Below are 26,067 nucleotides of genomic sequence, written 5' to 3'. Positions count from 1 at the left end.
CAGTTACACAGTGGTTTATTACTTTTCCCCACAGGCAGTTGCTAACATTAAGAGAGTGGTTTTAATAAGCTGACAATCTTGATTCTACCCTGCGAATCCAACCTGCTTTATTGACCTTTTCTCTTGTAACGGCCTCCCTCCATTCCAGCCAAAGCGGCTCCTCACTACACGCTCGTTACACCATACCCATTCCCACTTTTGTCTGTGCCTTTGCCCGTCTAAAATTCCTTTATTTTGCTTTGCCTGTGGGAGTCCTATGAATCTCTGAAAAGCCAACTCAAGTTCAGGTATCTTTCTTCGTAAAGCCTTCCCTGAATACTGCAGCCCTCCTGATCCTAGTCCTGTGAGGTTTGTCACCATTTCTTAGGGGCCATAGCAAAGCAGTCCCTCCCCTCAGAACTCACAAAAGTGGTAAGCAGTTTTTAAAAAGGCAGCCCCCCAAGAGAGAAACACCAAAGTTAGCACGTCATGGAGCTGAGCAGAGATGCGTAAGGACCAATGGCTTGCAGCCCTATCAGACTTGAATACAACCTGACATGATGTACTAACTTCTAAAGAGAAATGTGTCTATCTGCAGGAGGGTTGGTCAGTAGTGAAAGCATAGAAAAGGTGAGGAGAGACCAACATGGGCAGTGCCCATCCTCACATTGCCCGAGAGTAGAGATGGCACCTTAGGCAGCATAACTGAAGAGTCAGGCCCCCTAGCCAGGCTGTGCCTGTTGAGGAGATGGACGGATCCAGCTACCTCAGGCCTTCCCATTAAATTCTCGATTCAGCTGATTCCTTTTCTAATTCTGTTCTCACCAAGTAGCCTTCGATTGTATGACTGTGCTTTAGTGTGCTATGGAGGCCTGTCTCCACAGAAGGTAATTCTCTCATTGTGTAGACACGGATGCCCTGTGTGTAGAAGAGATGTATTTCTCATTGTCAAGTAATAATTTGGCATTCTGATTTTTTTTTTTTTTTTTTTTTTTTTTTTTGTGGTATGCGGGCCTCTCACCGCTGTGGCTTCTCCCGTTGCGGAGCACAAGCTCCGGACGCGCAGGCTCAGCGGCCATGGCTCACGGGCCCAGGCCCTCCGCGACATGTGGGATCTTCCCGGACCGGGGCACAAACCCGTGTCCCCTGCCTCGGCAGGCGGACTCCCAACCATCTGCGCCACCAGGGAAGCCCTGGCATTCTGATTTTTGATCAATCCTGTGATATTGATAAAGTGCGACCGCCACAACAGGAAGACGTGAGTTCTCTCTTGGTGAGGAAGAGTATGATTTCTGAGCCAGGAGGCTGGGGACTGGCATGGGGTCAGCTTGCTAGTCATTGGCCATTGCCCAGACTGTACCCTCTACATCTCCAGGTGGCATATGGCCTTTTGCTTTTTTAGAATTTCTGGAAAGTCCCCTTTTTATTGTTTTTAACTTCTAGGTAGTTTAACCTTGCATTTGTTTTGTTTTGTTTTGTTTTGGCCTGCGGGATCTTTGTTCCCCAAGTAGGGATTGAACCTGTACCCTTGGCAGTGAAAGCGAGGAGTCCTAACCGTTATTTCCTCTCCCCACTTATATGATAAGCTTTTTGAGGACAGGGGCCATGCAGTGTTCTTCCTATGGTAGACAATAATGGGGTTGAACGGAAGAGAGATGAGGCATTATGTCAATTCCACAGTGAGGAATAATGCAGCCGAATATTTATTTGAAGTAGCATAGAGTCCAGCAATAGACCCATGGGTTGTTAAGACTTTTGAAATGTCATGTTTTAATATTCCAGTCACTGGAAGAAAATGAATAAATGGTGATAGAATAGCTGCCTAACTCGTTGGGGGGTCAATAATAGCAGATCCCCATTTTTCATCTTAAATAAACATATTTCCATAAATGTGAAAAAAGACCACATAAAGGTATTAGAAGAAAAAAAAAGCAATATTTTTATAATCTTATGGTGGGAAAGAGCCTTCAGAGCCTGATGCCACAAGCAGAGCCTTTGATACATTCCACCATCTTGCCTGTGACACCAGCTTAGCACTGATTCATGCCAAGCGTAAGTTGAAGAGTTTTCCATATATTGTCTGATTTAATGCCCACAGTCCTGTGAGGATGATATTACTATCCCTCCTTCATAGATGAAGGAGATCAGTGTGAGGGCCCAGTGGCCAAACCAAAAGCAGAAGCCAGTTTCACGCGACTGCAAAGCTTGTGCTCCCTACTCCACTCTTTTGTCGTGTCTCCTTAGAGACAAAAACACTGGAAAGATTTGAAACCCTGAAATTCAATGAAAGCCAGTATTTCTTTACTATGAAGAGTTGTTTGTTTGTTTGGAGGTGGTGGGGTTTGGCCATGCTGTGCAGCTTGCGGGATCTTAGTTCCCTGACCAGGGATTGAACCTTGGGCCACAGCAGTGAAAGAGCCAAGCCCTAACCACTGGACCACCAGGGAACTCCCAAGAGTTTTATGCGTCAACAAGAAGAAGACAAACAGTCTAGGGGAAAAGGGGGCAAGGGCTGTGAAGAGTAGGAGGTGTGTTGACAGTCTGCCACCATATCTGCCCATCCTCTCCTCATGGCTCATGTGGGGTGGGTTTTGTTAGCCAGGCCTTTGTCACCTCATGACGTAAAAATCATCTCTAATATTTTCTTCAACTACTTTTATAATCTGTCTCGAATTTGTTGTATTTCTTTTTTAGTGTGGTTGAGGTAAGGGATCTAACTTTTTCCCCCTACATGAAGATCTAGTTGTTTTCAAATCTTTCACTGAATGGTTTATTCTTTCTTCCCTGGTCTAATATACTCTCTTCATCTGGACTCTATTCTGTGATCCAGTTATCTTGTCCTGTACCAGTACCAATATCACACTGCTTAATTCTAGTTGCTCTATAACATATTTTATATCTGGTAGGGCAAAGTCCTACTCTTTGACCTTCTTTTTCATACATTTCATAACTATACTTACATATATTCTCTACCAAGTGTCAACTGGCTAGGTTTTATTTAAAAATTATTTTAGATATAAATGGATTGCATTGAATTTGTAGGTTAATTTGAGGAGAATTGACCTCTTTACAACATTCTAGGAGGATGGTATCTCATGCCATGTAAGTACTTCTTCTTAATGTCCTTCAGAAAAGTTTTAATATTTTCATCACATAGGTAGGTCTTACACATTTTTGGTTAAGTTTATTCCTAGGTACTTAATTTATTTTTATGGATATTGTAAATGGGATGTTTCTTCTGTTTTTTAGTTAGTTATTTGTGTTATATGGGAAAGCTATTGAGGCTTATATGTTGATCTCTTGATTTTGTATGGAGCCATCTTCCTCATGTTACTTCCAGTAAAATTTCGGTTGATTCTTTTGGTCTTTTTAGGTCCCTCATTTCATATGCAAATATGTTTGTCTCTTCCTTTCCAATACTTCGTTTTTCTTATCTTACTGATTAAGACCTCCTCCACAATGATCAATAGTAGCAGTAATCAGGGGCATCCTACTCTTGTTCTTGACTTTAAAACAAAGCTTAGGTTTCTGCTGGATACTTTTATTTTCTTTTCCTACTTCTAAGAGTTTTTATTAGGAATTATCTGTTGAACGTTATCTAAAACATTAAATAAAATATATCGCCGGCTGCATGCAAGACCCTAAGTTAGGTGCTGTGGAAGAGTCAAAGGATTTTTAAACAGGGTAGAATTCCTTGCCTTAAAAAGTTATCATCTCACTGGGTAGATAAGATTTAAAGTAAAAAGGATTGAATAAGGATTTGGAAATAGTTGTAATGGCTAATCATGATCATGTTTTCTTTGAAAACAGACTTATTCTCACAGAATCGCAAAAGACGAAGATAGAAAAAGCAGCAGAAGGTAAATATTGGTCTATGAAAGCAGAATTTTACAACTAGAGGAGAACGTAGAACTCATCTGTTTCCATTTCCTCACCAAAGGCTACAAGAATGTTTAATTACCCTAATGGTTTACCCTAATTTATCTATCAGCAGAATTAGCTCCCCAGCCCAAGCTGAGTTAGAACCGGACTGGCACAGATTCATCTGCTTTCACTAGTCCTTTAAGGAAAGAGGGTGGACGGGGAGGGGTTTTGGTTGTACCTGTTCCTGCTGGCCTGATGCCTGGTTCCTAGGCATCAGGCCAGACCAGAGGCCTTCTAGGAGGCTCTGGGGTCGGGAGGCCCATATGGTTGGGGATTTAGGGGCTGGCCTCACTCAAAGCTGGCGAAAGGTAGAACATATGAGTCCCTTCTGTAAAGTGGCAAGAAAACTTCCCTTCTCATCCTACTGTTTTTCAGGCCCCTACTCTCTATTCCCTTTATCCAAACCTCATAGAATTTTAACTGGGAGAAACTTTAGACAGTAGTTTTTCTCTTCCTTTTATAATAAGGAACTGGAGAAAGAGAAAGGGAAAATATCTTGTCACATGGTCATACTGCTAGTGATTATCAAAAAGAAGATGGTCCCTTTCCACTGAGGACTTCTCTACTGATCCCAGTGTGCTTGGGCTGTGAGCTAGATTTTATGTCACAATTCAGTAGACACATACTATATGGACAGTAGTAGTTTCTGAAACACACTTATTGTGCACTCTGATTTTTGTTCTATTCTATTTGTATTCAAAAAGAGTATTTTGTGCTTCCCTGCTGGTCATGGCCTTTAAACTGATTCCACAATTCACTGGCCCCTCAGTGACACCCTGCAGTGTGAAAGTCAGAGCTATAGATAACTTTGCTCGTTGGGTTCACGTGTTTACTTGGTGTGATTCAACTTACAGGATAGAGCATCCAGGACAATAAAAGCACCTTCTCCCCACACCCACACCCCCAGCAAATGCTGCATGTGCGACTAAGTCCGAAGCGGACTGGTGTGAAGCGCATCTAGAGAGTAACGTGTTTCTGCCCAGCGCCGTTGTGCAGTGTTTTCACTGCATGAGGGCACTTGGCCAAGGGCCAGGAAAGGTGAACGGGGCTGAAAATCCTGCCTATACTCCATGCTAAGCCACATGCAACGGTCTCCCCGGAGACACTGGGGGTCCATTTTGGACAGACACAGAACTGGAAGGCCAGCATGCATGGAATGAATTTCAAGATCCCGGGTCTGTGGTGATTTTGCTCATTGTGATTATGGACTGAGGTACCCGTTTAGTCCTAATAAGACCAGAGATAACACGTTGTGCGAGAGATGAAAAATGACATGTAACACTAAGTGTGTGTGTTTTCCTCCAAGGGGCTTTTTTCGATTTCTGCGGCGTAAGAGAAGCTCAGGGGAAAGTGAGAGTCAGGTAAATTTGAGGAGGGTAAAGTACTGTGGCCAGAGAAAGCAGGGGAGATGCAGAATTAATATTTCCCTTTCTGTGTTCTAGGAGGGCGTTTTCGGGACAAGGGGGCCACTTTATGCCACGGACCTGCCGTAGAAAGAGGATTTCACCGCCCAGGGTCAGAAGGGAAGGGGTAAGGAACTGTAGTAGCACTGACGAATGAGGTCAGAAGGACCAAGACAACTGATGGTTGCAAGACAAATTTTATTATGCCACAATTGCAGATTATATAGGCTAGAAAAATGGAGGTTGGTTGTCAGATGGTGGTTTACATCATCTAGCGACTGTCTCGGCTTCAAGATGAACTTCTCTGGGAGGAAACCCATAAGCCCAGAATCATGCAGAATAACCTGCGTGTGCAGGGGGGAGACAGCTTTGCTCGTCTCAGTTTCCATTCTTTCTGATCCCTGGGCCCTGGTGGTTTATCTCCTGTGGAATGGAACAAGGAGGGGAACAAGTAGGCACAGTCCCTTCGAGCAGCGGCGGCATGCCTGGCATGTCCGCAGCTGGCTCTCAAGGCTGAACGTTTCCCACAGGTCCCCCTTTTTTATTTTTTAATTTTTGTTGCAAAATAATTCCATGAAGCTTAGTGCCGAGAGTAGTATATTGTTGCATGAGGATACGAAACAGACATGAGAAGATTATTATCAATAATAGGCAAATTATGGCCAGGGTAATAAATCCTGACAACCCTCCAGTAATCCAAGACTGAGGGTTTAACCACTTTAATGATCCAGTAAAGTTTGACTTACATCTTCTGGCGAAATGTCAAGATGTGCATTTTGCATATCCTGAATTTCAGCATTTAACTTTTTAAGATCAAGACTAATATTATTATCTGACCAAACACTCAGCAGATGCATTTTTACTTTCTCCCATTCCCAAATAGAGTCATTATACTTATAAGGAGTAACACAAATCCATGTATACTTTGCATGACAAGCTAAACGCATCCTCAATTTTAATGCTGCCATCTGATCGCCTCTCCTTCTTCTTCTTTCTCTGAATCAACACTGTCAAATTTTCGTGAGAGTTGCAGAGCTTCTTCAACTTCTAAACTTGTTGTGAGCTGTGGCGAGCCATCTATTTGCTAGCCATCAACCTCTCCCCTGCAGAATGGCCAAATTTATCAACGGTGAGAAAATTTAAAATAAACAAAGCATGATTTATAAGGTTATGTGGTGTTGTTCTGTATAATTCCCCCTCTTTTATTTTTTCAATCGTTAGCTTTAAAGATCTATTTGCACGTTCTATAATACCGTGTCCTTGAGGGTTATATGGAATGCCTGTAATATGGGTAATTTGTAATGAACTACAAAATGTTGCAAGAGCAGCACTAGTGTGAGCGGGCCCATTATCTGTTTTAATAATTTTAGGAATATTCATAAATGCAAAACAATGTAATAAATGAGTAATAACATGTTTGGTAGCCTCTCCGGTCTGTGCTGTAGCACAGAGAAAACCAGAATAAGTATCAATAGTGACATGAACAAACTGTGATTTCCAAAAGAGGGGATGTGAGTAACATCCATTTGCCATAAATGACAAGGTAATAATCCACGAGGATTAACACCATGATGTGGAACAGGAAGGTGAGGGAAGCACTGTGGGCATTGCTTAACAATTTGTCGGGCGGCTTCATGAGCAAGGGAAAATTGTTTGCGTAAGGTGGTAGCTGACTGATGATGTAAAGCATGGGAGTGCTGTGCTGCTCGTAAAGGAGTTTGATCATAACTCACCGTAACGTAAGGGCGTCCTGGATATAAACCATGTTTATTTACAGTACGCAAGTAGCGAATGCAATACATTAGCCATTCTTGATAGCATGACGAACGGAAAGGAGGAGTACGGTAAATTGGGATATGTCCTGCTTTAGGGAAAAGAGATTGAGGAGGAAGAGTAACTTTAACTTTATTTTTGGGAGGAAAATGCACAGGATAAAGATTACGTTTAGATCAAGTTAAAACACCTGCAGTCGCATTGTTTAGACAATGGACCAGGCAAGTTATAATGAGCACGGTTATGTAGAGCTGCAACAGGACCATCGTGGGAACGAATAAGCTGGATTCCCTCTTTAAACGAAAAGAGGATGATAATTCAGGGTCATTAGTATGTCCTACAGTAGCAGTTTCCAAAAGAAGTAATAGATCAATAAGGTATTTACTATCAGAAAACAGATTAAGAGACACAGAGGGAAAATGCTCAAAAGCCATAATGACAGCATGTAGTTCAACACGCTGAGCTGAAGTCAATGGAGTTTGTTCAGTCAATTTTGTCCGGTCGTCAATGAGTACAATAGCCATTCCTGAGGAGGACCCGCTGGGAAAAACCAAAGGTACATGTGGAATAGGGTGTTGTTGGATTACAGAAGGAAAAATGTAAAGATTATTTTTACTAAATTGAATTATCAGCAGGATAATAACATTCTAGGTTTCCTGGAAATCCTGCAAGAGCAAGTCCCCATTCATTACTATGTTGAAAACGCCAATTTTGCTGACTAACTGAATAAGGGATAATAATTTGAGAAGATTCTATTCCTATATGTTGTAAGCATCTAGTTCTCCCTTGCATTATTAAATTACTAATAAGTTCATAATAAGGGCTAATAACTTTAGAGGGTGTAGTTTTCATATGAATCCATTCAATAATCCCAACAGTTTGTCATAAAACAGCTGTAGGTACATGAGGTGTTGGACAAACAATTAAAGAAATTGGCAGGTGAGTATGTATTCGAGTTAATTGTGCAGAGCTGATAGCTCTATTAACTATTTGTAAAGCTTGAAATCCTTCTGGAGTCATAGAGCGTGAAGAAGGAGGATCTGAGTCACCTTTAAGAATATCTAACAAAGGCTGTAATTGAGCAGTAGTAAGTTTTAAGGAAGGCCTTAGCCAATTAATATCTCCAAGTAGTTTTTGAAAATCATCTAATGTTTTTAAATTATCAACTCGAATTTGCAGTTTTTGAGGCCTAATAGTAGTGTTATCAATATATTTTCCCAAATATAAAAATGGAGATTATCTTTAAATTTTTTCTGAGGCAATGACCAAGCCAAATGATTGTAAGGATTGTTGTAAAAATTGAAAAGCAGTCTCTAATAAAGAAATATTATCAGTGGCTAAAAGTATATCATCCATATAATGTATGCGATATAACGTTGGAAACCTTTTTCTCGCAGGAGTCAAGGCCTGAGCCACATATTTTTGGCATAATGTAGGACTATTTGCCATACCCTGAGGCAATACTTTCCATTGAAATCTCCTCATGGGTTCCTTAAAATTTAAGGAAGGCAAGCTAAAAGCAAAATCTACAATTAAAAGATGGTAATTGTGTGGTATGGCTGTTGGAGAGGGTAGGCCTGGTTGAAGAGCTCCCATTATTAGCATAGTTTTATTAACAGCTCTTAGATCCTGTAATAACCTATATTTTCCAGATTTTTTCTTGATAATAAAAATAGGAGTATTCCAAGGACTATTGGAAGACTTTAAGTGTCCTAACTTTAATTGTTCTATAACTAACTACTCTGCAGCCTCTAATCTGTCCTTAGTGAGGGGCCATTGGTCCACCCATACAGGGTCATCAGTCAGCCAAGTAATTGGATCAGCAGTGAGTGGAGGAGAATCCAAGGCCCCTAAGAAAAACCCAAACCTTGTCTATCATTTTTTATTTTCACATCAATAGGATAGACAGTTCCTTGTTGATTTGTTCCCAGCCCTTTTGTGGGAAGAAATCCTTGATCCAACATCATATTAGAGACTTGAGAATTTGGACTATAAAGCAATACTCCCATTTCTTTTAATATGTCTCGGCCCCAGAGGTTTAAAGGCAGCCCAGGCAAAACATAAGGCTGGAAGTATCCTGAATGGCCCTCACTATCTTGCCATAATAATAACTGACTACTTTGCACAGGAGAAGAACTTTGTCCTAGTCCTTGAAGTTCTGTAATAGTAGGACTAACGGGCTGATGTTTAGGCCAGTGTATCTGCGTCATAACAGAGACATCAGCTCCCGTGTCTAACAAACCTGAAAAAACCTTTCCATTAATGGTTCATTTCATTTCTGGACATTCTTTCCCTATCTTCTGAATCCAGTAGGCAGCATTAGATGATCCAAAAGCCTTTGTTCCTCTCTTTTGATGTTGTAAAATTTGTCCATGAGGTACAAAGGGCAAAAGTAGCAATTGTGCAATTTTATCACAAGGAGAAATAGTTATTATATTTTTAATAGTTTGTGCCATGATTTTTATTTCTCCTTCGTAGTCAGAATCTATGACTCCTGGCATAATAGTTAAACCCTTCATGGTGACACTACTTTTTCCCAATAATAGTCCCATCAAACCCTTGGGTAAAGGTCCATAGATGCCCGTAGAGAGGGCCTGAGGACCCATTTCAGGAGTTAATACATATTGGGCGGAGGTACTGAGCTCCAGTCCTGCGCTTCCTGGTGTTGCTCTGGAGAGCGAGGATATTGTACGTTTTTGTTTCTGGTTAATGTCTGATTGATCATTTGAGGAGGATACACAGACATCGCCCCTATTGTTTGTTGGGGCCGGGGAAGGCCCCGGGAGGAGTTCCCTGACAGTGGTGTCCCATCCTTGTGGGCCAGTGAGCGACAGTCTTGTGCCCAATGTTTTCCCCTATTGGATCTAGGGCATAAACCAGGGATTTTTCGACCATCTGGAGGTTTTTGAGTAGGGAAGGAAGGACTAGGGTTAGGATTAAAAGATCTACATTCTCCAGCAAAATGACCTGCCTTTCCGCATTTAAAGCAAGTCTTTGATTGCTTCTAAATCCCACTTTAGTTAATGCTGCAGCCATAGCAGCACTCTGTATATAAGCAGGTCCAATGTCCGCACAAAGGTTGTTGTTGTTGTCCTCCAATGTTCCCCGTTTCCTTCAAGGTCGAATCGCAGCCTGACGTGCATTATTAGCGTTTTCAAAAGCAAGCTGCTTAACTACAGTTGTACCAGTGGGTCCGTCCACAGTGAGTCTCCCCACCGCCTGTGACAATCCATCTACAAAATCAGCATATGGGTCATCAGGTCCCTGTCTAATTGTTGAAAGATCCTCAGTTTTGTGTGTAGAAGGTAATTTCCTCCAGGCTTGTAATGCCAAATGATTTATTTGAGGATAAGCAACAAAGGGAGACGTTAATTGATCTTGTAAATATATTGTCCTTCCCCAACCAGCATATGAGAATCAACTGGAATATTATGGGCAGCATTCTGTTCTGCTTGTTCAGCAGCCCGTTCATAAAAATCAGACTTCCATATCAAATAATCTCCACCATTTAAACAAGCTCGTGCAATGGACTTCCAATCGGCGGGGGGAAGAGCTTCTCCTGCAATAGTGTCAACCGTAACAGTAGTAAAAGGAGCAGTGGGCCCATACTGAGCACAGGCAGATTTTCAATCTTTCAAAACTTTAAAAGGGAGAGGCTGATGCTCCCTAGCAGCTTGTTGAGGATTATTAGGATCAGGTCTTTCTATGACGGGACAACAGAAAATAGGATCTTCTCCTCGTTTTATTGCTCCTTGTACAGCGCGCTGCAAGGGACTGAGCATTTTCACAGATGGAGATTTTTGAGGAAGACAGTCCTTATTAATCTGCAGCTTTTTCGCTGACTTATCTATCATAGCCATTAGAAAATCATCCTCAAGGTATTTTTCTCTTTCGTGTTTAAAAGCCTCATCTGTTAAATCGAAATATTCCTCTTCATATGATATGTCAAAATTAATAAGTTCCCTAGATTTAGGAAGTGGCGGTGTAGAAGCCATCAGGGCAGTTTTATCTCCTGAAGAAGGCTTTGGCTTTTCTGACTTTACATTCAAATCACCACTATCATGAGAAGAATTTAAACATTCTTTTATCATATTCCACAAACTAAATGTAACAAGAGTATGAGTAGGCCCTCGAGACTCATAATAATTTTTTAAATCTTCTTCAACTTTCTGCCAGATTTCTATATCAACAGAGCCACCATCAGGAAACCAGGGAGATACATCATGGATATGCTGCAAAAATTCAGTCAACTGTGAGGTAGAAACCTTACTACCCCAAGCTTTAAGCATCGAAATTAAAACCTGAGCAAATAATTCACGCTCCTTTGAGCCCTTTTGTCCCATCTTCTTTTTTTTTTTTTTATGCGTTACGCGGGCCTCTCACTGTCGTGGCCTCTCCCGTTGCGGAGGACAGGCTCCGGACGCGCAGGCTCAGCGGCCATGGCTCACGGGCCCAGCCGCTCCGCGGCATGTGGGATCTTCCCAGACCGGGGCACGAACCCGCGTCCCCTGCATCGGCAGGCGGACTCTCAACCACTGCGCCACCAGGGAAGCCCCCATCTTCTTTTACTTCTGACTATTGCCTTACACTTTTACTCGTGGCCACACATACTTTGCATAAGGATTCTCTTACCTGCACTTTCTTTTAACTGCCTTCACGCTTCAGGTCCCTGTTCAGGCGCCGCTTGCCGCGGACCTGCCATAGAAAGAGGGTTTCACCGCCCAGGGTCAGAAGGGAAGGGGTAAGGAACTGAAGTAGCACCGACGAATGGGGTCAGAAGGACCAAGACAACTGATGGTGGCAAGGCAAATTTTATTATGCCACAGTTGCAGATTATATAGGCTAGAAAAAGGGAGGTTGGTTGTCAGATGGTGGTTTACATCATCTAGGGACTGTCTCGGCTTCAAGGTTAACTTCTCTGGGAAGAAACCCATAAGCCCAGAATCATGCAGAATAACCTGCGTGTGCAGGGGGGAGACAGCTTTGCTCGTCTCAGTTTCCATTCTTTCTGATCCCTGGGCCCTGGTGGTTTATCTCCCGTGGAATGGAACAAGGAGGGGAACAAGTAGGCACAGTCCCTTCGAGCAGCGGCGGCATGCCTGGCATGTCCGCAGCTGGCTCTCAAGGCTGAATGTTTCCCACAACTTTGGCTTAGGGTTATGTATAGACCTCTCAACGCCACACACAAGGAAACATGGCACAAAAGCTACATGACAGGGAGTCTTCTGATGAGGATGAGATATTCCATAAGGATGCAGGGTAAATGATAGGGGACAATTTAAAATTCTCATCTAAAATGAGGAAATAATGAGACTATAATTGTTCCTTTCAAAAGTAAAAGCCTTGGCATTAGTCTTCTTACCCCAGGGAAGTCATCGAAGCCCCAGCAGAGAAGCTTCTGGCTGCCTATTGGATTGATGAAGAGGCGGGTGAGGAACACGAGACTGCCACAGAGTGAGCCCTGTTCTGACTCAAGCCACCTGCAAATTTTATTTTCTTCTTCTATTGGTTTCTTATATTGGTTTCTCAGCATCGCCTGTAAAAATACTTATTTTTCTGATATTAAAATGTATAAATTCATAACCAAGTTTAACCATGTGGTAAAGGAATTAAAATGTAAATAGTTGAATATATACCAATAACAAGGGCCTGCAAGAAGAAGCAGGGCTGAAACTAGAATCCCTCCTGGTAGCCAGTACTTCCACAAGGGGAAATGTGGGCAAAGGAGGATGAGTAGAAGGATGAAGAGGGGCTTCCCTCCCTTGTTTGCCCAGTATCATCCGTCCCTGGGAACTGGAAAACATACCATCCTCAAGGGGCATAGATCATTAAATCAAATGTGTACCCTGTCTTGGTAGGGGGTTCTCCACCACTTCAAGCTGGGGGAAAATTCCCATTGGGTGGGTTTTTTTTCTTTAAAAAAAAATCCCTACCCTTGGATAACTAGCAGGGAGGTGCCAGAAAAACAGGGTAAAGAACATGCGAGAGCAGCCATTGCCCAAGACGGCCCTCCTCAGGCCCTGGCCTCTCCTGACCCCACTGCGGGTCAGCTGTGTGCTGCTCGGCTCCCTGTAGCTCAGCCCAGCAGCAAACCTACTCACGTCCTGCCACACCCAGCACAGGCCACGAGCTGCATGATTCCAAGTGATTCTATAATGACAGTGCCACGTGCGGAAGGTGCAAACGCTCTTCCACTCCTGCAAAGAAAGTCATTAATCACATTTATTAAGTCAGTGAGAGTTAAATACATTAATGAGTAAAAGAAATTCTGAATGAACAAGACTTGATAATCTACCAAAAGGACCACAGATACTGCTGGTGGTTTAGTAATATGAGGTGAAGAACGGTGCAAGCCATGGGGTGATAGTACACGGTCCCCCAGAGGATCAGTGGGCCTGGAAGACAGCCCAGCAGGTTCTGCTGGTTGGGTGGGGTTCCAATCAAAGTGAACCTATAGGCCTCTCAATGCCACAGGCAAGGAAAACATGGCACAAAAGCTACAGGACAGGGAGTCTTCTGATGAGGATGAGATATTCTATAAGGATGCAGGGTAAATGATAGGGGACAATTTAAAATTCTCATCTAAATGAGGAAATAATGGAAACTATAATTGTTCCTTTCAAAAGTAAAAGCCTTGGCATTAGTCTTCTTACCACAGGGAAGTCATCAAAGCCCCAGCAGAGAAGCTTCTGGCTGCCTATTGGATTGATGAAGAGGCGGGTGAGGAAAGTGAGACAGCACACGAGACTGCCACAGAGTGAGCCCTGTTCTGCCTTAAGCCACCTGCAAATGTTATTTTCTAATGCTGGCTTCTCAGCATTGCTTGTAAAATACTTATTTTTCTCATATTAAAATGTATAAATTCATAACCAAGTCTAACCATGTGGTAAGGAATTAAAATGTAAATAGTTGAATATTTATATACCAATAATAAGGGCCTGCAAGAAGAAGCAGGGCTGAAACTAGAATCCCTCATGGTAGCCAGTACTTCCACAAGAGGAAATGTGGGCAAAGAAGGATGAGTAGAAGGATGAAGAGGGGCTTCCCTCCCTTGTTTGCCCAGTATCATTCGTCCCTGGGAACTGGAAAACATACCATCCTCAAGGGGCATAGATCATTAAATCAAATAACAATTTATTCTGGTGCCCTCCTATCTCCTGGTTCATCAAGTACCAGTTATTTACAACATGCTCGACCTCCTGCCCATAGAGGATCATCTCCTTCTGGCCCCTCACGTACGTACGGTCATTGGGGTTGCAAGAATACTTGGATCACTGGGCCTCCCTCCACTGTGGAGCCAAGGCCTGACTTTTCTCCCAAGTTCTCAAACTCAGGTACAAATGTGTACCCTGTCTTGGTAGGGGGTTCTCCACCATTTCAAGCTGGTGGAAAATTCCCATTGGGTTGTTTTCTTTCTTTAAAAAAAGATCCCAACCCTTGGATAACTAGCAGGGAGGTGCCAGAAAAACAGGGTAAAGAACATGCGAGAGCAGCCATTGCCCAAGACGGCCCTCGTCAGGCCCTGGCCTCTCCTGACCCCACTGCGGGTCAGCTGTGTGCTGCTCTGCTCCCTCCAGCTCAGCCCAGCACCAAACCTAGCCACCTCCTGCCTCAGCCAGCACAGGCCCCAGGCTGCATGATTCTAAGTGATTCACTATATGAATAAGTTCTCATTTGCAGAGAGCACAGCATAGGAAAAGTGGCCATTAATGTTAATTCCCTTCCCCCTTCCATTCCTTTATCTTGTTCCATTATGTATGCAGATCAGTTATATTAGCTTAATAATGTAACCAAGAATCTGATTTTTAGCAAAGGGGTAGTTCTTAGAAACTTAGGGATCTAGAACTCTGAATGAATGAATTAAAACAATGCAATTACACCACTAATTTTAAAATTTATCATCATTGATTAAAAATAAACGTTAAAAAATTAAATTAAAAATGTATTATCCCACAATTGAGACTCACCACAAGGTGTCACGTCTGTCAGGCATTCACTGTCACAACTCAGCTTGACTGTCTTACAGGCAACCTCAATAGTATTGTTAAATTGGCAGAGGCAGCAGCCCATACGGCTAGGTAAGATCCTATAAATGGAAACACTGGTCATTAAATGTGTGATAAAAGAGTTACTTGAGTGGGTAGAAGGGGTAGTCCAAGGCCCCCACAGACCAGTGCAAAAAGGAGTTCTTGGGGCTCATGGGCTGGAGAACAGGATAGGGGCCGGTTGGCCAATTGCTGCTCTTGACTGTTGTAAATAAATATAGAGAAGGAGAGAGGTGCCCTACAGAAGGATTAGGATGGCAGTAGGTATGGTATGTCTAGAAAAAAGGGAATAGGGATCAGAATTGGGTGACATTGATCTGTAATTTGATTCAGAAATATCTCCTTCCAACCCAAAAGCCTTTGGGTTGAGAGTACACAGGAAGAAGGCAGACTTCTAAGAAGAGTCTGAATAAGACCTCACCTTCTGGAGTCCCTTTCTCAGTTCCTATTTGTCAGTAGTAAGATATTAGAAGTTATTTTAGTAATAAAAAAGCATCATTTGGTTAAACAATAACAGAGATCGCATTGGCCAAATCTAGACAAATGGAACATTCCAAAGAATAACATGATCATTATAATAAGGTATAACATAGTTAATTAAAAAAAAAAGCACATGAGTTCATAATGATACTCAAAATTAAAAGTGGGGAGCTCTTCTCTATAGAATCATGTCAGCTAATAAATGCAAAAGGAATGATAGATCAGGAAGTGTCATATTACAACTATCAATGTAATAATCGATTCGGACAAGGATCATCATTGATGCACAGCTGTGTGAAGAGTTGTTTGAAAGTAGGATCTCCACTGATCCCAAAGCATGGCACCTCATATGATTTATCAATTACCAAGGGGAAAAATAACTTCACAATGGAGAGATATGGAAGATACCAGCTTAATCAAGTGATCAAACTTAGCACTGGGCCACCTGCAGTGATGAAGACTACATCACGTATATAATATTCTTCCCCAAAATATTTACTTTGAATCAAATGAGGAAACAGACGAATCCAGATTGTGGGGCAATTTACAAGACAACTGGCTTAGACTCTTCAAAAATGCCAATGTCATAAAAGACCAAAAAAAAAAAAAAATAGTAGGGAAATATTCTAGATTAAAGGAAACAAAGATATGACATGCAATGCCTAATCTTTAATTGGACCCTGTATCAAAATAAAACAGACTTAAAGAATGTTATTGGCTACTGGTCAAGATGAAGTAACAAGGACCAATTTAACCTCCCACCTGAAACAATGAAAGCATCAGGCAGAACATATGAAACAACAGTTTTCAAGAAACTGGACCTCAGGCAATACAGTTCAGTGATCCCCAGGAGATGGAAAATGAATGAAGTGATACCTGTAATAGCCCTAACTTACTTCTCTGAGAGAGTTTCCAGGTCATGGTACAAGGAAGAGAAGTCCAGGCCGAGCCTGGTGTACGCCCTGACTGAGGAAATGGAGCTGAGAGTCTGGGAAAACCAAGGTAACTAGAGTTCACAAAGCAGAGTATCAGAGAGAAAAGAAGTGCACAAAGAACTCTGGGGATATGCAGAGGGATCTCTTGAGAATTCAACACAGTATTGGTCAGTACATTTGTGTGAGGAATTACTTGATGCCAGGAAAAGAACCACAAGAAAGGATTAATAATAAGGATAACTGGATATCACACAGGGCTGTAGGAATAGTACCTCTTCCTACAAGTCAGACTGGAAGACCTCATGATACTCAGAAAGGACTTGTCTCAGTAGTTGCAAATAATGAGCTCCAGACTAAAGGCTACGTGGACTCCCACCCAGCGAATCTTAACAGCTAGACGTAAAAGAATAAAACTGTTTTGAGTAACTGAATTTCACCCAAAACAAAGCCCAAGCATTTTACAGGAATATAAATATATATAGCACACAATAAACTAAACTCACAACATCTGTTATCATATGAAAAATTGCCAAGCATGCAAAGAAGTAGGAAAATATGACCCATACTGAGGAGAAAAGGCAACCAATCAAAACTAACCCATGGTCTATACAGATGTTAGAATTGGCAGAAAAGAATATTTAAAAAGTTATTATACATGAAGAAAAGTTATTATAACTATTTCATATGTTAAAAAACCCGGACTAGGGCTTCCCTGGTGGTGCAGGGGTTGAGAGTCCGCCTGCCGATGCACAGGACACAGGTTCGTGCCCCAGTCCGGGAAGATCCCACGTACCGCGGAGCGGTTTGGCCCATGCGACATGGCCACGGTGCCTGCGCGTCCAGAGCCTGTGCTCCGCAATGGGAGAGGCCACAACAGAGAAGCCCGTGTACTGCAAAAAAAAAAAAACAACCCAGACTAAATACTGAAAATCTTAAGTACAGGCATGGAAAATGCAAAACAGACCCAAATTGAGCTTCTAGAGATTAAAAACAATGTCTAAATGAAAAAGACATTGAACGAGGTTAATGGCAGAAGAGACACCGCAGAAGAAAGGGTCAGTGAACATTAAACCATAGTAATAGAAACTATCCAAAATTAAACAAAAAGAGTAACAAAACAAAACAACAACAAAAATGAATAGAGCATCAGCGAGTTGTGCAACAACTTCAAGTGGTCTAATACATGTGTACTTAGAGTCCATGAAGGAGGAGAAATACAATGAAGAAATAATTGCCAAAATTTGTCCAAATTGGTAAACACTATAAACCCACAAAGTCAAGAAGATCAATGAACTTTAAGCATAAGAAACATGGACAAAACGACACCAAGGCACAAAAAGTAATCAAATTGCTCAAAACCAGCAATTAAGAGAAAAATTTTAAAGCAGCCAGAGGAAAAAACTATACACTACATACAGAGGAACAAAGATAACAATGACAGCAGAATTCTTGTTGGAAACAATGTAAACGAGAACTCAGTGGAATAACATCTTTAAAGTAGTGAATTGAATTCTATCAACCTAGAATTCTGTACCCACATCTGTCAAAACAAAAGCAAAATAAGGACTATCTCAGACATACAAAAGCTGAAAGAATTCATTACTAGTAGACTTTCCCTATAAGAAATGTTAAAAGAAGTATTTTTAAGTAGAAGGAAAATGACACCAGATTGGAATAATGATCTACAAAAAAGATTAAAAATACTGGAATTGTGAGTCCCCTGGTGGTTCATTGGTTAAAAATCTGCTTGTCAATGCAGGTGACATGGGTTCCATCCCTGGTCCAAGATGATCCCACATGCTGTGGAGCAACTAAGCCCATATGCCACAACTACTGAGCCTGCACTCTAGAGCCTGTGTGCCACAACTACTGAAGCCCATGCACCTAGAGCCTGTGCTCTGCAATAAAAGAAGCCATCCAATGAGTAGCCGGTGCATCGCAACGAAGAGTAGCCTCTGCTAGCCACAACTGGAGAAACCCCAGGCAAAGCAGCAAAGACACAACGCAGCAAAAAAATACATTTCAAAAAAATACTTAAGTGCTTCCCTGGTGGCAGAGTGGTTGAGAATCTGCCTGCTAATGAAGGGGACACAGGTTCGAGCCCTGGTCTGGGAGGATCCCACATGCCACGGAGCAAGTAGGCCCGTGAGCCACAACTACTGAGTCTGCGCTCTAGAGCCCGTGAGCCACAATTACTGAGACCATATGCCGCAACTAGTGAAACCCGTGACCATAGAGCCCGTGCTCTGCAACAAGAGAAGCCACCGCAATGAGAAGCCTGCATACTGCAACGAAGAGTAGGCCTGGCTCGCCACAACTAGAGAAAGCCTGTGTGCAACAATGAAGACCCAATGCGGCCAAAAATAAATAAACAAATTAAGAAAAGAAAAGAAGGGAAAAATCACATAGTCATTGCAATAGGTGCAGGAAAAGAATGAAAGAATCTAACATCCATTCCTGATTAAAGAAAAATACAGCCCTCAGTAGACTAGGAATGGAAGGAGACTTCCTCAACTTGATAAATGACTTCTACAAAATACCTAACATCATATTTAATGGTGAAGGACAAAGTACTTTTTCTCCAGGATCAGGACAAAGGCAAGGATGTCTGTTCTCATTACTTCTATTTGACATTGCACTGAAGGTTCTAGCCAGTGCCATGGGGCAACAAAAAGAAAAGAGATATTCAGAATGGAAAGGAAGAAGTAAATCTATCTTTATTTGGAGATAACATGATTATGTAGAAAACCTGATAGAATCCACAAAAATACTACTGGAACTAAAAAATGAGTTTATCAAGTTTGCAGGGTACACGATCAACATACAAAAAGATTAATTTATCTCAACAAACAATCAGAGATCAAAGTTTTAAAATACTACTTATAATAGGATCAAACAGATAAAATACTTAGAATAAATCTGACAAAAGATGTAAAAGACTTACACACTGAAAACTGTAAAATATTGCTGGGGGAAATTAAGAAGACCTAAATAAATGGAGAGATATAAAGTATTCATGGATCAGAAGATTCAATATTGTTAAGACATCAATTCTCCCCAAATTGATTTATAGATCAAAGTCCCAGTAGGCTTTTCTATAGAAATTGACAAGCTAATTCTAAAATTCATATGGAAATAAAATTTAGAATAACTAAAACAACTTTGAAAAAGAACAAAGTTGGAGAACTAACAGTAACTGATTTCAAGGCTTATGAAGCTACACTTTCAAGACATTGTGATAGTAGTGTAAAGACAGAGAAAAAGATCAAAGGAAAAGAATAGAAAGTTCAGAAGTAGAGAGATGTGGACAACTGACTTTCAGGTTCAAAGGCATTTAAGTGGAGAAACGATAGTCTTTGCAACAAATGATGCTGGAGCAATTGAATATCCAGTTGCAAACAAACAAAAAAAAAAGAAGTTCCATCCAAAACATATACAGAAATGAACTCAAATTGGTTCAACGATCTAAATGTAAAACATAAAACTATAAAACTTCTAGAAGAAAGCACGTGAAAAATTTTACGACCATGAGTTCGGCAAGATTTCTTAGATACAACACCAAAAGCATAATCCATAAAAGAAAAATATACATAAATTAGACACCATCAAAATTAAGAATTTCTGCCCTGCATAAGACACTCCTGAGAGAATGAAAAGATGAGTCACAGAATGGGAGAAAATACTTAGCAATCTCTTATACTTAGATAAGAGATTCAAAGATATATGGATGGAAAATAAGCATATGAAAAGATGTTTGACATGATTAATCGTTAGGGATGCTACAGTGAGATACAACTACACACCTATTAAACTATCTAAAATTAAAAATACTGAGCATACCAAATGTTGGCTGCAATGTGAAGAAAATGCAGCTCTCATACACCGCTGGTAGAGACGTAAAATGATCTATAGCCCTCTATGGAAAATAGGTATTCTTTAAAAACTTAAACATAACACTTACCAATGATCCAACCATTCTACTTGCAGGTATTTACCCAAGAGAAATGGAATTATACATCCATACAAAGGCTTGTTCACAAATATTCATAGCAACTTTATCTGTAATAGACAAAGACTGAAACAACTCAAATGTCCATCAATGGTGAATAGATAAACGGTGGTACATCCATATAATGGAATAGTATTCAGCAATAAACAGAAATGGATTACTGATATATGCAACAATGTGGATGAAGATTAAAATCATCATGCTGAGTTAGAAGCCAGTTAGAAAAAAGTATACCCTGTATGATTCCATCTACATACAATTCTAGAAAATGCAGACAGAGAGCAGAGCAATGGCTGCGTGGCAACTGGGAAGGGCGAGGAACAATGGGAAGGAAGAATTACCAAGAGACATTAAGAAACTTTCTGAGGTGATGTACATTTTGATTTTGGTGATGTCTTCATGGTGTGTATGTATGTGTGTGTGTGAACACAGATTATTGTATGTCAATTATACCTCAAAAAGCTGTTAAAAGAAATGATATTATATGAGAGAGACAATTGGGGAAATTTGAATAGCAAATCTTTATTAAGTAATATTATTGTGTAGGAATTTAATTTCTTAAATACTGTGTGTTAACAGTATTGTCGTTACATAAGGAAATACTTTTTAATACGCAGAGAGGAGGGCATCTAGCTGACAAGACAGGGATCGCAATTGTGGCAGATGCTGTGGGAGGCTGAGGAAGATGAGGCTAGAGCAGTGACCAATGTGTGACGGCATGGTGAAGACAGTCATTGGTCAGCTGACCTGACAAAGACGGTTGGAACAGACTGCTAAATGCAGGGCCCTTTCCGCATACTAATCTCATGCAATCCCCTCAACTAGCCTTGGCATAACAAGGTTTCTATTAGCTTTCCATATTGTAAGGGGGATGGCACAATTTAAGGTGCAGTAAGTTGTGTAATAAACTGTCACAATAGGGTCCTACAGAAATAGTTTTTTAAACTGCAAAAAAAAATGAAACTTGACCCTTCCCTCACAACATATATGAAAATTAACACAAAATGAATCATAGACCTAAATGTAACTACACAACTTCTGGAAGAAAACAGAGGAGAAAATCTTCGTGATTTTGGGTTAGACAATGGGATCTCAGACAAAGATTTCTTAGATAAGACACAAAAAAGCACAAACCATCTAAGAAAAATTGCTAAGGGACTTCCCTGGTGGTTAAGACTCCGAGTTCTCAATGCAGGGGGCCCGGGTTCAATCCCTGGCCAGGGAACTAGATCCCACATGCATGCCGCAACCAAGAGTTCGTATACTACGACTAAGAAGACCATGAGCCACAACTAATGAGCCCATCTGCCGCAACTAAGACCCAGCACAACCAAATAAATTAAATAAATATGAAAAAAAATTAAAATTGCTAAATTAAGAGTTCATCAAAAATTTAACACTTCTAGTCTTCAGAGACACTTTAATATAATGAAGATAAGTCACAATCTGGGAGAAGATATTTACTAAACACGTATTTGAGAGAAAGGACTTTTTCCATTGCTTTTTATATAAAGCACTCCTAAATCTCAATATCCAATTAAAAATGGATTTGAACAGACACTTCATTTAAAAATATATTTGCACATGAATAGACACTCAACATCATCAGCTATTACAGAAATGGAAAATGTGGCAAAAACCACGAGATGCAACTACACACCTACTAGAAAAGCTAAACTTTTTTTTTTTTTTAATATAAGAATCAGGTGAAGATATGGAGCAACCGCAACTCTCATAGACTGCCCGTGGGGAAGCAAACTGGCACAGGCACTTTAGAAAACAGTTGAGCAGTTTCTTAAAAAGTTAAATATGCACTTAGCATATGATGAAGCAATCCCACCCTTAGGGATTTTACCCCAAAGAAATGAAAACATATGCTCGCACAAAACATATGTTCAGACACACATGTGACTGTTTTCAGAGGCTTTGTTCATAATAGCCAAAAAGCGAGAAAAAACTCAATGTTCATCAAACGACGAATGCGTAAACAAACCGTGTATCCAGTCAACTAGAATACTGCTCAGCAATAAAAAGGAATGAACTACTGACAGGTGCAACAAAACAGATGAATCTCCAAAGAGACGGGCTAAGTGAAAGAGGCCAGAAACAAAAAGCTACATTCCACATGACTTCATTCATAAAATATCCTGGAAAAGGCAACATTATACGGACAAAAATCAGATTGGTGGTTGCCAGGGGCTGATAGAGAGAGGAGGATGGATTGACTGCAGAGTGACATGAGCGGCCTTTTGGGAGTGCAGAAGTTTTCTTTACCTCAAATGTGGTGGTGGCGACAGAACTATACGTTTGTCAAAACACGTCACACTGTATATTTAAAAATAGTGAATTTTGTTAAATGAAAATTATACATAAATAAACCTGACTTAAGAAAATAATAAAACAAACCTAAAAAAACAATGGAGTGAAAATAAATGTAAGAAAAAACAACTTACAGTTTTTCCAATTCAAGGGTCATCATGAGGATGCTTTCAATTGTTGTAAGTGACACTTGTGTTGTTCCCATGTCTCTGAAGGAGAAGCCCAAACATGCGTGACAGAAAACCCAAAGACAAAAGTTCTAAACTTAAAAAGACACTGAATATGTGATTACTTCAATGCTGCCTTCTTACTTGCCATAGATGATAATCCAAAACAGCTCTTATTGAAGAAATTTAAATTTGCATCATCAAATTAATGACCTTGGTGCTGAACAGTACAATCATTTTCTATTATCCTAACTTCTCATTTTCAACTGCATCTACCTCTTTTGATCACTCTTTAAAAAAAAATAATGTACCCCTTATTCCTTTTTTCTTTCTGGGATAAATAATATTCCTACATGCATCTACATGTTCCATATCTGTATGTGTTCTTCAACACTGTTTTCATACTCTGCTGGCTGTCTTATCCATATATATCTTTTCTTAATCCTTTTCTTTGCCAATAACTCTTATTTTCAATAACCCAGTTAAAATCTAAATTATGACTTTTTAGCTAAAGTACTCAATCTTTGACGAAAGTAAAAAGGGGCAGAAATTATCTCATGAGCCATGAACCTGTTGCAATACTTACAAATATTTTAATGCTGGCAATTTAAAAAGATGAGAATCTTCAACTGTTGTCAAAGGATTACGATTGAGAATTCTGAAAAATGGAATGGAATTAAAATTATCTGCATTTTTAATTACTTCCATGAAAGCTTACACTCATTTTTTTTGGTATGGAACTTGAAGGTTAAAAAAAAAATCATTTTCTTTCTTTACCTATAAATCACCCGTAGAATCTGTAAAACACTCTTTCACTGGGAACTACCCAGGTCTCTAGATGATAAAGTGGAGAAGTGAAAGAAACAAACAAACAATAAAATAGAAAAAAAGTGGGTAGCAAAGAAAAAATATGCCAAAGAACTTTTTAGGTTAAAAACCCTCAAAGTGACTATGCTGGTAGGAAGCCCTTGCTCTGTAAAAAAGTACTATTTCTAGTGTCCTCCATAATTCAAGGTGTTTTTCTTTCATCTCCACAAATTTGTTAAAATTTCATGATTTAAACTACCCAGCTAAAGACAAAAATAGGGCTAATTCCTTGATTCTGGAGCCAAAGAAGGGATAAATCCAAGGGGAACTGGTGAAAGCCATACTCCCATCACATAGTCCCATGCGTATTCTTGTATTATAGCCTTTGTTACTGTGTATGTAATCAACTGTTTACTTGTCACTCTCCTAGATTGTCAGCAACTTGAGAGCAGAGGCCACACTTTATTGTCATTATTATTCCCGTGACTGACATAGTGCCTAATATTTACTAGGTATTTAATAAATGTTTGCTGAATAAATAACATTTTGTTTATATATCAATAAAATAAACAAATTAATTTTGGGGAACAAAATTTTATTCCAAAATCCTGGAATAGATTTTCTTCTTAGTTTTTTCTTTCTTTCTTTCTTTCTTTCTTTTTTTCTTAGTTCTTTAAAACAAATAAGGGGGAAAAAAAACCCAAAAGAAACAGGAAGAAAGAAAAGAACATCTGACTTTAGGTTAACTCTACTCAAGAATTATTAGCATATTTTTGCAGAATATTATAAAGATAATTATCAAAACTAATATCTTTTAGGTTGCCAGGCATCTGTGATCAGCATTTAACATTTAATCCTCACAGTAACCTTATGTGATATATATATTACACCATTGTACAAATGAGGAAACTGAGGCACAGAGAAGTTACATAACTTGTTGTAAGTCATCAAGCTAGTAAGAAGCCGAGCTAGAATTTGAACTTAGTTCTGACTCTAAAGCCTGTGTTTAACCTGAATGAAAAGAAAAGGAGGGGGGTGTGTTTAAAACATCTGTTACTTTAACCTTAATTTGCAGAGCACTAAATATAGACATACCTTTTCAAACTTCATTTACCCATCTGGGAAAGCCTCTATGAGAATTATATTTTCTCTTTTTATTTATTTATTTATTTCTCTTTTTATTTATTTTTTCCTTAATCATCTCTCACGATAAATAGTTAATTAGCATATGGACATTGAGACTTTATAGATTTTTTTAAAAATTGCAGGAAAATCAGTAAAAATGATGGAGGAAGGACATCTGAAAATTCGTCCCTCCATAGAAGCAAAAATAACAATAACAAAAACAACAAAACTGGCAAAAATGGTCAGAATCAACTTCTGAACTCTGGAAATTTAACCAACATACTGGCAGCAAATTGGGGAGCAATTTATTCAAGGAAAACAAATTAATTTCTGTAAGAAAAATGAGATCTGTGTTGCTTTAACTTGTCCTTGAACTTTGCTCTCCATGCCAGCGGTAGCCTTGCAAAACAGCCCACATCCCTGGTACCAGAAGGAGCAGCATGGACTGGGAGGTCCTTCAAAGCCTCATTCCCAAAGAACTGTCATTGTTTTACATGTCTGGTGGTCCCCTGGGAGACCTCACTTGAAAGGCTTGCCATTGAGCTGACTCAGAGCTGTCTAGTGAGAAAAGACTCTACTCAGCTGGCATTTCTGGAAAACATTTTCAAGCAAATATTTTAACATGGCGGTTGCATGAGGCAATGGATAAGAGTTGGGGGCAAAAAACAGCCCAACCGAAAAGCTTAAAAAGAAAAGCTGAGGAATGAGATGTCCACAGAGACTTTGAAATGTTCCAATGTATTCCTGGGAAACTGGAAGTCCACAAGACATATTCCTGGGAATCTAGGAAAATAACCGTTAGCATTAATAAATGAGTTCAGCAAGGTTGTAGGATATAAGATCAATATTATTTCTACACACCAGCAATGAGTAATCCAAAAATGAAATTAAGAAAACAATTCCACGTGTAACAGCATCATAACAAATATAACACTTATGGAAAAATTTAACCAAGTAAGGGCAAGATTCACAGTGAAAAGTACAAAACTGTTGAAAGAAATTGAAGAAGATCTAAATATAAAGACATGCTGGATTCATGGACTGGAAGATAATCTTATTAAAATTTCACTACTTCCCAAATCGACCTATGGTCCCATTGCA

At 40.1% G+C, this 26,067-nt stretch overlaps 2 protein-coding genes across 2 annotated transcripts in view; one reads left to right on the top strand and one right to left on the bottom strand.

Moving 5' to 3' along the window:
• The window catches only part of LOC136139040 (leucine-rich repeat-containing protein 37B-like), a 36,994-nt gene extending 32,130 nt beyond the window's left edge, over nt 1-4,864 (top strand). Inside the window, exon 12 of the mRNA XM_065897964.1 lies at nt 4,811-4,864. Within this exon, the coding sequence (XP_065754036.1) occupies nt 4,811-4,864 (54 nt within the window). The remainder of the gene's footprint in view (nt 1-4,810) is intronic.
• Nucleotides 4,865-11,723: 6,859 nt separating this feature from the next.
• LOC136139039 (leucine-rich repeat-containing protein 37B-like) overlaps nt 11,724-26,067 on the bottom strand; it is a 33,040-nt gene continuing 18,696 nt past the window's right edge. The window contains 5 exon segments of the mRNA XM_065897962.1: nt 11,724-11,774; nt 12,442-12,485; nt 15,047-15,165; nt 23,002-23,076; nt 23,621-23,692. Of these exon segments, the coding sequence (XP_065754034.1) occupies nt 11,724-11,774; nt 12,442-12,485; nt 15,047-15,165; nt 23,002-23,076; nt 23,621-23,692 (361 nt within the window).

Source organism: Phocoena phocoena, chromosome 19 (genome assembly GCF_963924675.1).
Source record: "Phocoena phocoena chromosome 19, mPhoPho1.1, whole genome shotgun sequence".
In the NCBI taxonomy this organism is placed as follows: Eukaryota; Metazoa; Chordata; class Mammalia; order Artiodactyla; family Phocoenidae; genus Phocoena; species Phocoena phocoena.
The sequence above is the reverse complement of the archived record's forward strand: the minus strand, read 5'-3'. Positions and strand labels throughout refer to the sequence as shown.